Source organism: Lutra lutra, chromosome X, assembly GCF_902655055.1.
Source record: "Lutra lutra chromosome X, mLutLut1.2, whole genome shotgun sequence".
Taxonomy (NCBI): domain Eukaryota; kingdom Metazoa; phylum Chordata; class Mammalia; order Carnivora; family Mustelidae; genus Lutra; species Lutra lutra.
This window is the reverse complement of record NC_062296.1, coordinates 58,350,255-58,368,273: the sequence shown is the minus strand read 5'-3', so window position 1 is coordinate 58,368,273 and position 18,019 is coordinate 58,350,255. Positions and strand designations below refer to the sequence as shown.

At 39.1% G+C, this 18,019-nt stretch overlaps 1 protein-coding gene across 8 annotated transcripts in view; it reads left to right on the top strand.

The window, feature by feature from the left end:
- Window positions 1–18,019, top strand: part of JADE3 (jade family PHD finger 3) — a 134,393-nt gene that overhangs the window by 61,709 nt on the left and 54,665 nt on the right. For all 8 annotated transcript variants that reach the window (XM_047714986.1, XM_047714984.1, XM_047714991.1 and 5 more), the window contains exons 2-3: window positions 11,611–11,667; window positions 12,430–12,509. In XM_047714986.1, the coding sequence (XP_047570942.1) occupies window positions 11,622–11,667; window positions 12,430–12,509 (126 nt within the window). In that variant the 5' untranslated portion in view covers window positions 11,611–11,621. The remainder of the gene's footprint in view (window positions 1–11,610; window positions 11,668–12,429; window positions 12,510–18,019) is intronic.

The window sequence follows — 18,019 nt, the reverse complement described above, 5'->3', positions numbered from 1 at the left end:
TTCAGTATAATAAAGTTTTATTGGAGCGGAGCCATCCTCATTTGTTTATGTACTGTCTGTGACTGCTTTCATGCTACAATGGCAGATTTGAGTAGTTGCAACAGAGACCATATGGTTCATAAAGCCAAAAATATTTGCTAGCTGGTCCTTTCCAGAAAGAGTTTACTGAACCCTGATTTAAACTTCCTTCCCAGCCTGGCCTTTCTATGCAAGATGATTCCTACTCAGGAGGTTTGATATCCCCAAATAATCTGTTAACAAGTCTATATATTGAAGAGGGTAAGCCTGCTTCCTGGCAATAGAGGTAACTGTGGCTGACATGGAAATACTTCTCTGAGTGGCAGGAGCCTACCCAGATAAATCTGTACTTTCTTCTTTTTTCTTTAATGCATTTTGAGGGCTTTGGAAAAGAGTTGACATCCAGTTTCCTCATCTGGTCACAGGGATCTCATGAGTCACATGACATGTCTTTCTTTTTAAAAACAAGGTTTGAAATGACACATACATACACACACAATCACTGAGACGGAGGTAGTTGTCTTTTAGAAAGTACATAAAAGTTTATCTACTCCAACTTCTGGTATCTTTCTCTCTCTCTTTTTAAGAATTTTATTTATTTGACAGAGAGAGACAGTGAGAGAGGGAACACAAGCAGGGGGAGTGGGAGAAGGAGAAGCTGAGCAGGGAACCCAAAGCAGACTCCATCCCAGCACCCTAGGATCATGACCTGAGCCAAAGGCAGATGCTTAACGACTGAGCCACCCAGGCGCCTCTGGTATCTCTTTTTTCAAGACAAAGATTTGTTGGGGATGAGGAGAAGCAGTAAAATATGTAGGCTATGTTCTTTTTCTTATTTTTTTGTTTACTCAGTTCCTAGATAGATATTTATGGCTTTAGTCACTGGACTACTGAAATGTGGTAGAGAAGAAAGATATGCGAGGTGAACAGACTTGAAGGGAAGTTTTGTTTCCACAACATTGCATCAAAGCAGTGTGATGGGTAAATTTTGTAGAGAATTAAACCATAGGCAGTAGACTCAAATGGCTTCAGCGTGGAGTTTAGTATTGTTTTCCCCAAAGCAGACCTAATCAGCTCAGGAAACATATTTATAGCATTCATTATTTCTGTTGAAGGAAGACTTTAGGAGGTTCTTTGCCCCCATGGGCAGGACTTGACCCTTAAGGATATAAGAAGAATTCTGCTCTGGTCTGACTAGTGACCTAACTCAAATGTCTGTCTCTGTTCAGGGCTCTGGAGGATATTTTCCTGAAAGCCTAAGGGAGCTGGACTTACAGATGTTTCTTTACTTAAGGATTACTTCCAAATACCATCATGAATTTATCCACCCTGATTTTATCTCAGTTCTTCTTGAACCTGTTTACATTTTCATTCTGTTCCACTTCTTGAGCTGATGAGTTCTCTAAGTTCCCTAAGCATTGCTCAAAGTCCTGCTTTCTTTTTGATAAAATAGCCTTTAGGTTTCAGGGAGTGCCCCTTTGTTACTTTTACTCTGTGAGTAGGTGAATAAACTCAAGTCAATCATTTCTGCACTCTTCTTGAGTCTTATTTCAGCTTCATCCTTGTAGAGCAAGATTACTCAACCTTGGCAATATTGACAGCTTGGACCAGATACATCAGTGCATTGTAAGAGACTATCCTGTGGGCTGTAGAAATGGTTAGCAACCTTTCTTTTTTTTTTTAAAGATTTTTTTTTTTATTTATTTGACAGATCACAAGTAGGCAGAGAGGCAGGCAGAGAGAGACAGGAGGAGGAGGCAAGCTCCCCGCTGAGCAGAGAGCCTGATGCGGGGCTCGATCCCAGGACCCTGAGATCACGACCCGAGCCAAAGGCAGAGGCTCTAACCACTGAGCCACCCAGGCGCCCCGGTTAGCAGCCTTTCTAACCTCTAACCCTGTAGATACCAGTAACACTCTCCTTCCCAGTCGTGACAACCAAAAATGTGTCTCCATATCACCATGTGTCTCTTGGAGGGTGAAATTGCCTTCAGTTGAGGACCACTGCTGTAGATATTTGTCTTTACCAAAATGCAAAGTTTTGTGCTTTTTGACTACCTTTATGATATGGAGTCTTCTCTATCCAGTTGATTGTATCGTGCTTTTCTGGATTTTTTCCCCAGCTCTGCTTAATGCCCATATTGAATGGCAGTGACAGCTATTTTTATAGCTTCAGTGTTTCAGGTCAGCTGCATCATTTGCGGGTGGCATGAGGGACAAATACCTTGAAAACTTAGAAGTAGTTTTTTTCTAATTATAAGTACCCTATTTGTATACTGGAGAAATGTGGACAATGGAAAAATTTGGAAAGAATGGTTTTTATCACCCCAAAATCCATCACTTTAATGTTACTAATGTAACTAATATTAGTAAATTGGCTTATGGCCTTCATCTGTTTTCTATATATTTTATTTCATGTAATCTCACTGTAAAACCAATTTTAGGCTGTTTTTCCACTTAACATGTTAACATAAAATTTTCCCCTTATACCACGTTTAGGTGATTAAATGAAATATGACATTAATATGCTTTAATTATTCCTCTTTTGTTTCATAGCCAGGTTTCAGTTATTATTTTTATTGTGGAGTTTTAGTGGACATTTTTGTCCATAATTATTTTCTGTGTTTTGGATTATTTTTCAAAGATGAATGTTGGAAGGAGAATTCCTGGCTCAAAGGGTGTGACTATGTTTAAAGCACAGCCTTAGATTATGTTTTAAACTGCTGCGTGGCCCCACAGAGGGCAGTGAAAAGGAGCTCCTTGCACTGACCATACACTTCAAAAGTCTGTCTCTTGGGCATATAGAAGGAAAGGGCTGTGTTTAAGTTAATCACTTTTCCTTGCCTCCCTGCTCTTCTGTGGGAATATTAATGGGGAGTCAAGTAGCCACCAAACCACAGACTTAGATTCCAGTCCCAAATAATCCCAGTTGGGTTAACTTCCAGACAGTGCTCCTTTAACAGGGAGTTTCACCCAAGGAAGGCATTTACTTTATACATTTGTATTTTGCCTGGCTTACAGTCACAGTTAAAATAAATCAGCATGCTGTTAATCATTTTGGTTGAGATTATGGCAGGAATAAGATCTGAAAACTGCCCTCAAATTACTGTTCCCAAGGGTGCAAGGTGAGGGCTGGTGCACATTTCATTTCTGCCAAAACAAAGGAATACTCAGTGTGGGAGGTAAGGAAGAAAAGGATGCCTTTATAAAGTCTCTACCCTGAACAGAGGATTAGAAAATAAACAGCTGAATAAGATATCCAAATATACGGTGCATCATGAAGTTACTCCAAGATTACACTGTACTTACTTATGGTTTTACTTAACAAAAAATTTTATTCTGAAGTACTTTGAAAAGTATACCACTTAGTGAAGATTTGCATATTGCCTTGAGTAGTATGGGTGCCTAGAAGCAGAACCTGAGACAATATTTGAACGTATATGATTTATTGAAGGAATGCTCGGAGAAACTGATAAGGGAGGAGGACAAGAGTGTAGGGAAAAAGGAGCTAAAGTAAGGATGTGGTCTTAGAAAAGTCTAGCCTCACGTCCCATCCATGTTGATGCAAAAGTTGCATATTCATCCTTTCTGATGGCTGAGTAATCTTGGAACACTGCATCAAAAAGTAATGGTTTATTTTATTTAACATAACACAATAAAAACATTAATTAATTAATTAATTTTAAAAAGTCTAGCCTTATCATGTTTTGAGGAGAGTAGGGGGAGAATGTAGAACTAGTTGCTGGCCCCCACCTGGAGGGAGACTGGGGGAGTATCAGCTCCCTGACAGGACCCCTGTGCTTATTAGTGAGAGGGACAGCTGTGAACCATTAGCAGCGAACCAGCAGTAGCTGGGAGGTGGGCGTGTTAGCTAGGTAAAGCTAGGTACAACCGTAGAGTCTATTACTCTTTGGAATGTTTACTTTGTGCAGGACACTGCTAAGACTTGGGAGTAAAAGATGAATGTGACAGGGGCGCCTGGGTGGCTCAGTGGGTTGAGCCTCTGCCTTCGGCTCAGGCCCTGATCCCAGGGTCCTGGGATCAAGTCCCACATCTGGCTTTCTGCTCAGTGGGGAGCCTGCTTTCCCCCTCTCTCTCTGCCTGCCTCTCTGACTACTTGGGATCTCTGTCTGTCAAATAAATAAATAAAATCTTTAAAAAAAAAAAAAGATGAATGTGACATTGTCCCAGCTTTTAAGATGTTTGTGGTATAGTGGCACGGCTGACCATGTAAAGAATATTTAGAGTGTAAGCAAGGGACTTTTTACATGCACAGAGACTCAGAAAGCAAAGGAGTGAGAGAGGGATACCTGGAGAGCTTCATTGATGGGAATCTAACAAATAGGTAGGACCTGGTTAGGGAAAAACGGGCTGATGAGGGTTAACAAAGAAGGAACTGTAGACAGAGGGAAGAGCTCCTGACGAAGGCCACCAAGTATGAAGTAAGAGGTGTTCATGGAATCTCACTGGGCCTAGTATGTGCTGGAGGTAGGGGAACAGCAGCTGATGTGGCCTGACAGATTGGAACCAGAATACTGTGGGCCTCCAAGGTCACGCTGAGAAGGCTGGCCTTAGAAGGGGCAGCATTCCTGCTGTCATTCACCCAGCCTGCCTAAGTTCTCAGGGTCAACTTGGAGTACCCATTCCAGATATACCTGCCAGTTCTGCCCTCTGGTGGCCATGTGGCTCCAAGCATGTCCCTTAAATATTTCTGAACCCCAATTTTCTCATCTGTAAAATGGCTGATGGATGATGGTGATATTTATAGGACTTTTGTAATTAGAAATAATAAAGACAGATCTAAAGATGTACTCTTATTGTGCTGCATTTACTGTTCTTTGTCATTTTCGTTCAGTAATTAAAACAGCAGCGCTATCACAGAAATGGACAGACAGATCAATGCACTGTAACAGCCCAAACCCAAAAATTTTGCTTGCTTTGTTTTCCTTTTCGAAATCATTAACAATTCATTCTTATTTCCCAGGACTGGTGTTAAACTGGTGTTAGTTAATCTGTTTCTGAGACTCTTTACTGATAATGCAAGAGTTTTTTGTTTCCATCATTCATAAAAAGTGATTGTTACTGTAATAGTTTTTAAAAAACACAAAATTTTGCAGCTTCTTAAAAATGTGTGCCTCCCTTGGGACACCTGGGTGGCTCAGTTGGTTAAGCGGCTGCCTTTGGCTCAGGTCGTGATCCCAGCAACCTGGGATCGAGTCCCACATCGGGCTCCTTGCTCGGCAGGGAGCCTGCTTCGCCCTCTGCCTCTGCCTGCCACTCTGCCTGTGCTTGCTCTCTCTCTCTCTCTCTCTCTCTAATAAATAAGTAAAATCTTTTTAAAAATGTTCAAGCAGAGAGAGTCAATTATCATATGGTTTCACTTATTTGTGGAGCATAACAAATAGCATGGAGGACAAGGGGAGATGGAGAGGAGAAGGGAGTTGAGGGAAATTGGAAGGGGAGGTGAACCATGAGAGACTATGGACTCTGAAAAACGATCTGAGAATTTTGAAGGGGTGGGGGGTGGGAGGTTGGGGGCACCAGGTGGTGGGTATTGTAGAGGGCACGGATTGGATGGAGCACTGGGTGTGGTGCAAAAATAATGAATACTGTTATGCTGAAAAAATAGAAAAAATAAATAAAAAAAATAAAAATCTTTTAAAAAATGTGTGCCTCCCTTGATCATGAACAGTTTGATAACCAACTTCTAAAGAACAGAATATTATAGACAATGGAAATTACTATATTGTACACCTGAGACTAATATATCATTGTATGTTAACTGGAATTAAAATAAAAACATAAAAAGAACATTAATCAATCAACTAATTAATTAATGTAAAGAAAATGGGGATACTGTTTTAGCCAAAGTTCCTAAGACCAGAACTTCGGATGAGAGGAATATCTATCTCATAAGAAGTCATGGGTCTCCTGAAACTCAGGGAAGTGAGGAGAGAGGGTAAGGTCCATGCTCAGTTGGCTTTCCTCACTGAGAGTTTTTGGAGGATATAACTATTTCTTGTATGCTGTCTTCAATCCCCATTATGAAGTAATGTTCAGAAGACACAGAATTTTTCTATTGCTAACTCTTCTTGACTCTGCCCCCAAATTCTCATGGGTCGTTACAATAACTTTTAAAGGTCTTTTTAAGCTTTATTAAGGTATAATTTACATCACTGTATTTACCATCACTACTGTCCAGTTTTAGAACATTTCTGTCACCCTCCCCCTGCCAAAAAAGCTTCATGCTCATTTGTAGTCAGTCCGCATTCCCACTCCCAATCCTAGGCAACCACTGCTTTAGACATTTTGTATAAATGGAATTACACAATAAGTGAGCTTGTGTTTATGACTTCTTTCACTGAGCATTCTTTGCTGAGTTTTTTACATGTTTTATGTATGTTTTTCATGTTATAGCATGTATTAATAGTTTATTCCTTTTTACTGCTGAGTAGTATTCTATGATATGGATGTTCCACAGATTGTTTAACCATTCACCTGTTAGAAGACATCTGAGTTGTTTCCAGTTTGGGGCCATTATGAATAAAGCTGCTATAAACATTTGTGTACAGGATTTTGTGTGAATGTAAGTTTTCATTTCTCTGGGCTAAATGCCCACGAGTGCAATTCCTAGGTCCTATGGTAGTGGCATGTTTAATTTTTTTTTTTTTTTTTTTTTGACAGAGAGATCACAAGCAGGCAGAGAGGCAGGCAGAGAGAGAGGAGGAAGCAGGCTCCCCGAGAGAGCAGAGAGCCCGATGTGGGGCTCGATCCCAGGACTCCGAGATCATGACCTGAGCCAAAGGCAGCGGCTTAACCCACTGAGCCACCCAGGCGCCCCTAATTTTTAAAGAAATAGCCAAATTGTTTTTTAGATTAGCTGTACTATTTTACATTCCCACCACCAATGTATGAGTGATATAGTTTCTTCACATCTTCACCATTTGAATTATCACTATTTTTTTAGTGCAGCAATTGTGGTTTTAATTTGCATTTCCCTAATGGCTCATGATACCGAGTATCTTTTCATGTGCTTATTTACCATTCTTACTGTTTTTTGATGAAATATCTGTTCAAGTCTTTTAGACATTCAGATATTCTCCAACCATTTTCTTAAAAGATTTATTATTTATTTGAGAGAGAGAGAGAGCAGAAGAAGGAGCAGAGGGAAAGAATCTCAAGTAGACTCCTCACTGAGCCCGGAGCCCAATGTGGGGCTCAACCTCATGACCCTGAGATCATGACCTGAGCTGGAATCAAGAATCAAATGCTTAACCAACTGAGCCTCCCAGGTGCCCATTTTTAGCAGAACCATTTGTTCCCTGACTGTTTAGTTTTGAGAGTTCTTTACATATTCTAGATACAAGTCCATTGTCGGATGTGTGGTTTATAAAGATTTTGTCCTGTTCTGTGGCTTGTTTTTGTATCTTCTCAACAGTCTTTTGCAGAACTAGTTGTTTTTTGTTTTTATTTTTGTTTTTTTCATTTTGATGCAGATGAAGTTTTCTTTGACAGATCATGCTTTTGGTGTCAAGTCAAAGAACTCTTTGCTTAGCCCTTGATCCTGAAGATTTTCTCCTATGCTTTTCTAAAAGTTTTATAGTTTTACGTTTAAGTCCATGAGCCATTTTGAGTTAACTTTTGTATAAGGTATGAGACTTGAGTTGAGGTTCTTTTTTTTTCTTTTCCTTTCCTTTCCTTTCCTTTCTTTCTTTCTTTCTTTCTGTCTGTCTGTCTTTTTTACTATCGTGCCAGTACCATTTGTTGAAAAGGCTATCTTTCCTCTGTTGAATTACTTTTCTACCTTCATCAGAAATCTGTCAGGCATATTTGTGGACTTTACTTTTAATAATGCAAAATATATATTAAGTTGTGGTTGGCAGAATGTCTGTGCCCTAATCCCTGGAACCTATGAATATGTTAGGTTACATGGCAAAGGAGAATTAGGGCTGCTAATCAGATGACTTTAATAAAATAGGGACATTATCCTGGATTTTCTGGGTGAACCTGAAATAATCACAAGGGTAGTTTAAAGTGGAAGAAGGAGGCAGAAGAGAGGGTCGGAGAGTGAGGTGTGATGACAGAAGCAGGGTCAGAGACACGCAGTATTGCTGGCTTTAAAGATTGAGGAAGATGGCCAAGATCTAAGGAATATGAATGGCTTCTAGAAGATAGAAAAGGCAAGGAAATGGATTCTCTACTCTAGCCTCCAGAAAGGAATGCAATCCTGCTGATATCTTGATTTTAGCCCAGTGATACTAGTATCAGACAATAATAAATTTGTGTTGTTTTAAGCCACTGAGTTTGTGGTAACTTGTTACTGCAATAATAAAATACTAATAAATATGTATTTTAGAAAAGTTCCCATTGATATCAGAATTTTAAATGCTTGGGCATAGCATTTCTCTCTAAAGTTTACATATATAGAACATCCCAATAATATCGGACAAATGAGGTGCTACTCAATAGGGAATAAGTGCATTCAATAGGAAACAATTAGAAAAATATTACTTTTATTTTGTTTTAATTTCTGTATCCATTGTGACTTTAAATTACACATTACTTTTTGATGGATTTTATATACAATACTTTTTTTATATTTTGTTACTGTTGGTTTTGTTTGCACTTTAGAAGAGCCTTTGAATGTCTTAAGTTTTGCACTAAGGAGTCAGATGTAGCCCCCAAAATTTATATGATAGAAGGATAACATTCTATTTAAAGAAATAGCCTTCATAACACCTGGGTAACTCAGTCGGTTAAACGTTCAACTCTTGATTTCAGCTCGGGTCATGATCCCAGGGTTGGGAAATCAAGCCCTATGTCAGGCTCTGCATGAGCATGGAACCTACTTAAGATTCTCTCTCTCCTTCTGTCCATTTCTCCTCCCTCCCTCTAAAAAGAAATAAAACAAGCTTATTAAAAATAGTCTTTAACTTTCATAGTATATACAAACAATGAATCATTATGTTGTGCACCTGAAACAAATTTAGTGTTATATATCAGTTATATCTCAATTTTTAAAAATATTCAGTTGACTTTAACAGTAGGTCAAATAGAATTTTGATCAATGATTTTGATACTTGTGCTAATCCTTTTAGTTTTTCTAAGAATAGCTCCTATTGAGATATGATTTACATACCATACAATCCAATCATTTAAAATGTACATCATGATTCTTAATATATTAGCTGATACGTGCAACGAGCACTGTAGAGCACTTAGAATATCTTATCTTACTACCTTCTGACTTCACTGTTTCTGGTGAAAAGTCAACTGTTAATCTTATTGGAGTTACCTTATAAGTGATGAGTCAATTTTCCCTTGCTACTTTTAGGATTTTCTCCTTGTCTGGCTTTCAGCAATTTTACTGTGATCTACCTGTTTGTGGATCTCTTTGCAGACAGTAGTGGTAGTCATGGTAGTATAAATTACTTAAAGTTTGTTGAGCTTCCTGAATGTGCAAATTAATTTTTTTCCAGTAAATTTGGGGAGTTTTCAGCCATCATTTTTTAAAGATTTACTTATATTGTATAATTCTTTTTCTTAAGTATTTATTTATTTATTTATTTGACAGTGAGAGAGAGAGAGAGAGCGAGCGAGCACAAGCAGGGGGAGCAGCAGGGGGAGAGGGAGAAGCAGTCACCCCCTGAGCAGAGAGCCTGACATCCTCTATCCCAGGACCCTCGGATCATGGCCTGAGCTGAAGGCAGATGCTTAACCAACTAAGCCACCCAGGCACCCCAAGATTTATTTATTTTGGAGAGGTGGGGAGTGCAGAGGGACAGAGAGAATCTCAAGCAGATTCTGTGCTGAGCTCAGAGCCTGATGCCAGGCTTGATCTCACAACCCTGAGATCATGACCTGAGCCGAAATCACGAGTTGGACATTTAACTGACTGATCCACCCAGGTGCCCCAGCCATAATTTTTTTGAATATTTTTTTCTGCTCCTTTATCCTTTCCTTCTGGTACTCCCATATATGTTAGTGCACTTAATGGTGCCGCATAGCTCTCTGAGGTCTTGTTCATTTTTCTTCATCTTTTTTTCTCTTCTGTTCTTTGGCTTGGGTAGTCTGTTTTGATCTATTTCAAGTTCACTAATTATTTTTCCAGTTCAAATTTACTGTTGGGCCCCTTTAGTGAATTTTTTCATTTCAGTTATTGTACTTTTCAATGCCAGAATTACCAGTTGGTCCTTTTTTATACTTTCTACCTCTTTATTGATATTCTTACCTTCCTTCTTTTTTTACTTTCCTTTTTTTTTTAAAAGATTTTATTTATTTATTTATTTGACAGGGGGCAGAGAGAGCACAAGCAAGGCGAGTGGCAGGCAGAGGAAGAGGGAGAGGCAGTGCTGAACAGAGAGCTCAGTGTGGGGCTTGATCCCAGGACCCTAGATCATGACCTGAGCCAAAGGCAGATGCTAACCGACGGAGCCACCCAGGCACCCCCTTCCTTTATTTCTTTAATCGTGGTTTTTGGGCTTTTTTTAAAGCTCTTTGAACATATTTGTATGGCTAACTTGAAGTCTTTACCTGTCGAATCTGTTATCTGGTTGCTCTCACAATTTTTTTCTGGTGTGTAGGTCATACTTTCCTGTTTCTTTGCATGTCTCATAGTTTTTGTTTGAAATTGGACATTGTAGATAATATAATGTAACAACACTGGGTACTGGCACACACACACCCCTTGCCCAGGGCACTTTATTGTTCAATTCTTACTTATTTCTTTAATGACTGGCTGGATTATTTTCCTAAAGTCTGTTTACTCCCAACCTTTTTTTTGAGGGAGGGAGGAGGTGGGGGCAGAGGAAGATAAAGAAAATCTTAAGCAGGCTCCGTGCCCAGCAGAAAGCCCCGATACGGGGCTCAGTCTCACTACCCTGAGATCATGGCCTGAGCCATGATTTGAGCTGAAACCAAGAGTCAGATGCTTAACTGACTGAGCCACCCAGGCACCCCTATAGGAGCTTTCTTATAACATTCCTTGTGGCATATGTATAGATGTAATTTTAAATTAGGCTAGTTGTTTGAGGGATGGGGCAGGGAGAAAGAAAGGGGGAAAGGACAGACAGAAAAGCAGTATGGTTATGTCCTTAAAGGTGGGACATAAAGGTGGGACTCACTTGTTCTTTCTTCAGCCAAGTGTATCTTGTGCCTTTTGACCTTGACCCGTGAGAGCTCTGCCTTGCAAATGCTTTTTACCTCTCCTGCTCCTGACCTACTGGGGTTCCCTGGCTGGTGATGGCCGCATGGCTACCTGCTTTTGTTTGGATGGACTGTGGTCATGTGGCCACATCTGAGGCAGCTGGTTCTGGACCATTGGTCCAGGGCTGCTTGGGCATCTTCCTCTTCAGTCTTTGTTACCCTCTGTGTTGGAGAATTTGATAGTACCCTTCTCCCATCACTGTAGGTCATTTGAGGATATTTTTGACAGAAATCATTTGATCTGCATGATTTGCCTGCTGCTGCTTCTTGGGATCTGTACAGCAGTGTTGACTGCCCTTGAAATGGGTGTGTGTGTGTGTGTGTGTGTGTGTGTGTGTGTGTGTGTGTGTGTGTTTTGACTATTTTATTCAGTGTTGTTCTTTTTCCCAGGATGCTCCAGGATGAAACGCCATAGAACACTCAGCAGCAGTGACAGCTCAGACGAAAGTGAGTGGAACTGGCCAACAGTTGGTAATTCTGTATCTGAACTCTTTGAGAGTTTATTCTTTGACTTGAGGACAAGCTATTTCATGTTTCTTTCAATGGTTAAAAAATAATGTTTCTAGGAAGGAAAGATTAGGGTACTATTGTTCTTATTCATTTAAATTTCATTAAAAATAGATAGGTGGGAAAATTGGTTTTTTGTGGCATATAGCAATTTGTTCTTCACTTTTCATTTGCCAAAACAACAAAAGCCAAATCTAATAATGATTTAGCAGTGCTTTGCTCTATAGAAAGAACAAAAAGTACAAGAGCATAAATTACAGGCCCTACAATTCCAACTGTAACTAGGTATTAAATGTTTGACTGGATGAATCATCATTTGTAGCATTTGGGGGAGGGCCAAAGGATCCACAGATTACTTGCCTCACATTTTTTAGTTTTTCCGGTTGCTTTTACAGATACATTTTCTCTAGGTGGAACATGAATCATGTTGTTCCAAAATGTTGTGAAGTATGATTACACCAAATCAAACCTCCTCAGCATTAGCACCGTGGAAGCTTTTATATGCTGGGAGGTCACCTATAAATGTCGTTAAGCTCCATTATGAGTCTTTCTTGATTGCAATTTAACTGTTTTCCTCAGTGGTATGAGATCACCGTGCTCTTCTCCATCATACCTTTCATTTTCTCTTGGATGACATTTAGTTATGTGACATTTTTTAATATTAGCAAGTCTCAGTATTTTTTGCCTAATTATCTTTTTCAGGTCCTTCCACTTCCTTTACTTCTGGCTCAATGTATAGGAGCAAATCCAGAATTCCAAATGAACACAAGAAGCCTGCGGAGGTGAGATCAGATATTTAATTTTTAGACTTAAAAAAATAGACAGCTTCCTTCTGCCTACACACCCACAATGGCCAGATCTTAGAGATGTGAGGATTAAACTATGTGCCAAGGGATAGACTTGTTTTCTTATGAACGTTTCTGGTTTTTAAGAAAGATTCCATTTTCTTTTCCCTTTGGGAAAACAGTAATCATCACACCGATTTCATTTTGGTGATGACACTTAAGTGCCTGGCTTTAGAATATAAGGCCTCCCCTAGCCAAGAAGTCAAAAGGAGCCAGACTTGGGGAATTGCAAAGGATCCAGAGATCTGGCCTTGATTGGAAATAGCTAATTTGGCAGGTGGGAGGCAGTGCAAGTAGGGATTGATGAGAAGGTTATGGTTGGAGAGGGGAAGGATATGTTAAACGTCTGAGCTATAGGCTTTGATGGGCTTTATAGACTTCAGAGCACTGCCAGCCCAAAGAAAATGAATCACTTCTGTTGAGGCTGGTCATCCTGGTTTTTTTCTTAAGATTTTATTTATTTATTTGAGAGAGAGCATGAGAGGGAACATGAGAGTGGGGAAGGGCAAAGGGAGAAGGAGAAGCAGATGCCCTGCTAAGCAAAGAGTCCAACTCAGGGCTCAATCTCAGGACCCTGGGATCATGACCTGAGCTAAAGGCAGACACTTAACTAAGCTACCCAGGTGCCCTGAGGCTGGTTATCTTCTACCTCAAGGACAACAAAGTGCCAGAGCTATACTTGGACTTGGGAATGGCTTTTGACGGATCCTACAGACTTTCCTCTATGATAATTAAATGATGAGAACCTGACGTTGTGTGTCTTCACTTCTATGAGTAGACTTCTTTAGCTGCAGAGGAAAGGGAGTATATTAGTTAACTATTGCTACATTACAAATGATCACAAAGCTAGTGGCTTAAAACAGCAAATGTTTATTATCTCAGTTTCTGTGAGTCAGAAGTCTGGGCACAGCATCCCTAGGTTCTCTGTTCCAGGTCTTTCAAGGCTGCAATCAGTGTTCTGACTGGGCTGTGTTCTGGAGGAAGAATTCACTTACACCCTCATTCATATTGTTGGCAGAATTCATCTTGCAGCTAGAGGATTGAGATCCCGGGTTTTTGCTGGCTTTTGGTGGAAGACTACCCCCTGCTCATATGAGAGTATAAGAGTAGAGACTGCTCATAGCTTTTTGCCATGTGGCCTTCTCCATACATCCTCTCAAAACATGGCAGCTTACTTTTTCAAAGTCAACAAGGGGAGAATCTTTTGCTCCAGCTGTTAAGACTGAGTCTTATATAGTATAACATAATCATGGGAATGACCTCCCATCACATTTGCCACACAACATAACCTAATCAAGGAAGTGACATTCCATCACATTTGACATATTCTATTGGCTAGAAGCAAGTCATAGGTTCCACCTACCCTCACACAAGGTAGGTCAGGGGTGCCATGCTTTAGGGTGTCATCCAGAGAGAGCATTTGTCTCTCTCTCAGAGGTCACTTTTCATTTCCATCTTTTGCTTAAAATCTTTCTGGGCACAGTAAAATATCAGAGTGTGTTTATTTGTGTCTGTTTCATGCAGAAAATCTTAGGGAATAAAATGCATGTAAACAGGAACAAAACAAATTTCCCATCTGTCTAGAGGAGGGTTTGACTATAGCATGATGAGAAAGAAACTGCTACTTTTCCATTTAGGACAGACAGCCCCAGAGCATAAAAGGACTCAGTAGTTTTGGGTCTTAAGTCCTAATGCCTCCAGTTCAGTGAGAATAGCAGTCTTTTGTTGCAAGGGATAGGGTACCTGACTACCAGAAGCAAATTTTTAACTTTATGTTTCACATTCTGTTATAAAAGAGAGAACCTGGTATAGTAGAACAAAACTAGCTTTGGCATTAGAAGAGAATGATTCCATGTTTTGCCTTGCCGGTTTATTTCATGTCTCTGAAATAATTTATTTTGTCATTATAACATGGACATTATTATAACTCCCTCTCATAGCTACCATTTATTGAAATTTTATGTGCCAAGAGCTTTATGGTAGACAATCTGATTGTTTCCCAAAATTAAGCAATTAGAATAATCTCCTTGGGTCCTTCCGTCATTTAAAAAAATTTGTAATAATGTCAGTATGGACTCACATACATTTATTTAATACTTGGGGCTATAATCCAATACTACATAATTTATTGTGTTGCTCAAATTTTCATAAATCAATGAAATCATCTCATATTTTTTTCTCTTCAATTCCACTGATTTCTGTTCTTATTTTTATTATTTACTTTCTTCTTGTTCTAGGTTTACTTGGTTCTTTTTCTAGATTCTTAAGGTGGGCGCTTTGCCTATTTGAGACTTTTCTTCACTTTTTTTCCCTCTTTTCTAATGTAAGAATTTTAACTCTATAAATTTCCCTTTGATTTTGTAAAGGTTTTATTTATTTGAGAAAGAGAGAGAGAGAGTGAGCACAAGCAGGAGGGAGGGACAGAGAGAGAGGGAGAATAGGCTCCCTGCTGAGCAAGGAACTTTATGTGGGGCTCAGTCCCAGGACCCTGAGATCATGACCCAAGCTGAAGGTAGATGCTTAACCAACTGAGCCACCCAGGCATGCCTATAAATTTCCCTTTAAACATTTCTTTAGCTGCATCTCATTAATTTTGATGTGTTTGTTTTCATTTTTATCCACTTCAGTGTATTTTTTTATTTTTCTTAAGACTTTATCTTTGATCCATGGCTTTTTAGAAGTATGTTGTTTAGTTTCCAAGCATTTGAAGACTTCCCTGCTTTCTTTCTGTGACTGATTCTAGTCTGAATCCAGTTTTTTTTATTTATTTTTATTTATTTGACAGACAGAGATCACAAGTAGGCAGAGAGGCAGGCAGAGAGAGAGGAGGGGAAGCAGGCTCCCTGACAAGCAGAGAGCCCCATGCAGGGCTCGATCCCAGAACCCTGGGATCATGACCTGAGCTGAAGGCAGAGGCTTTAACCCACTGAGCCACCCAGGCGCCCCCTGAATCCAGTTTTGATGGAGAACATAATCTCTACAATTTCACATATTTTTACATTTGTCAAGGTTTGTTTTATAGCTAAGGATATGGTTTTTCTTTTGTAAATGTTTCATTTTATGGGTACTTACAGACTGTGTATTATGCTGTTGTTGGGTCCTTGACAGTGTTCCTCTGTATCCTCATGGATATTCTGCCTAGTAGTTTTATCAATTGTTTAGAGAGGGCTGTAGAAGTCTCCAACTGTAATTATGGACTTGTGTCTTTCTCCTCTCCATTCTGTCGGTTTTGCTTTATATATTTTGAAGCTCTTTTGTTAGGTGCATACATATTTAGGACTGCTATATCTGGGTGAATTTAGCATCATTTAATGTCCCTCTCTGTCTTTGATAATTTTGTTTGCTCTGGAATCTGCACTGTCTAATATTAATATAGTTTGTGGCTTTCTTTTGATTCGTGTTTACATTGTATATTTTTCCATCCTTTTACTTGTAACATATATATGATTATATTTGAAGTGAATTTCTTATAGATGATATATCATTGGGTCATTTTTTTAAAAAAGATACGTTACTTGAGAAAGAGAGAGCATGATTTGGGGGAGGAGCTGAGAAAGCAGGAGAGAGAGAATCTCAAGCAGACTTCCTAGTGAGCGCAGAGCCTAATGCAGGGCTTGATCCACAGCCCTGAGATCATGACCTGAGCCTTAATCAAGAGTCAGATACTCAACCCACCTGGGTGCCCCCAGTTAGGTCATTTTTAAAACTACTCTTTCAATCTCTTTTAATTGGAATATTTAAGCCACTTATAGTTAATGTAACTTTTGGTATGATTTAGTTTATGTCTGCCATTTTGTTGTTTGTTTTCTATTCTCTCTGTTTTTTGGTTTCTCTGTTTTATTTTCTATGGATTACTTGAACATTTTTTTGAATTCCATGTTGACTTTTCTGTAATGGTTTTGAGTGTATATCTTTGTGTAGATTTTTAGTGGTTGCTCTTGGGATGCAACCTTTAAAAAGAAGAACCTTTTTTAATGTGTTCTCTACATTTTATCACTTGAAATGAAATATAGAAACCTTAACCACTGGGGCACCTGGCTGCCTCAGTCAGTAGAGCCTGCAACTCTTGATCTCAGGGTCATGTGTTCAAGCCTCATGTTGGGTGTGGAATCTACTTAAAAAGAAAAAAAGAAGAAAGAAAAGCGAAGAAACCTTACTACCATCTAGGTTCATTTATCCATCCCCACCTTTATAATATAATTGTCTTGAATATTCTTTCTACATACCTTGAGAACTGTACTAGACAATGTTATAATTTTTGCTTCAAACAACAAACATTATTTATAAAACTCAAGAGAAGGATGGTTTATTATATTTACTCATATTTTTACTCTGATTCTTCCTTTATTCCTGATGCCCCAACATTCCTTTTGTTCATTTCCTTTCTGTTTAAAGAACTCCCTTTAGCCATTCTTTTAGGATAAGTCTGCTGGTGATCAGTTCTCTTTGTTTTTCTTCTTTTGAGAATGTCTTAATTTTGCCTTCATTCCTGAAGGATATTTTCACTTGATACAGAATTCTGGCTTGACGGTACTTTTCTTTCTGCACTTGAAATATGTATTACTTTCTTTTGGCCGCCATGGTTTCTTGTGAGAAATCTGCTCTCATTCAAGTAGTTGCTCCCCTACAGGTAATCAGTCATTTCTTTTCCAGTTGCTTTCAAGATTTCTCTTTGTCTTTATTCCCAAAGTTTGATTATAATGTGCATGGGCATGGATTTCTTTTGGTTTATCCTGTTTGGAGTCTGATCAGCTTCTTGAATTTATGTTTATATCTTCTGCCAATCTGGGGAATTTTTCAGCCATTATTACTTCATCCATTTTTTCAGCTCCATCTTCTTTCTCCTCTTCTTTTGGGACTTCAATTGCATGAATGTTAGATCTTTCTAGACTTCCCCAGAGGTCCCTCAGACTCTTCTCTTTTTTTCAGTATATATTCTTTCTTTTGATCAGATTGGGCAATTTCTCTTGTTCACAGATTCTTTTTATTGTGTTAATTCCATTCTTCTATTGAGCCTATCCCTTGAGTTTGTTATTTCAGTTATTGTATTATTCCATTTCAGATTTTTTATTTGGTTATTCTTTACACCCTCTATTTCTCTGCTGAAACTTTCAATTTGTTTCAAAAGTGTTTCTAATTTCTTATTGAAGCACTTTTATGATGGCTGCTTTAAACTCCTTGTCAGATGATTCCAGTATCTGTGTCATCTCAGTGTTGGTGTCTATTGATTGTCTCCTCTCATTCCCAGTTCTTAGTACAGTAAGTGATTTTCTGTTGTATTCTGGACTTTTTTGGTATTATATTATCAGATAGTAAGTCTTATTTAAATCTGTTCTAATAAGCCTCTGTAGTAACCAGGCCAGTGGGGAGGTCGGGTGCTGACTCTGTACCACCAGTTGCAGAATTCCTAGGCTTCCCATCTTACTTCTGTTAGTCTCTAGGAAGAT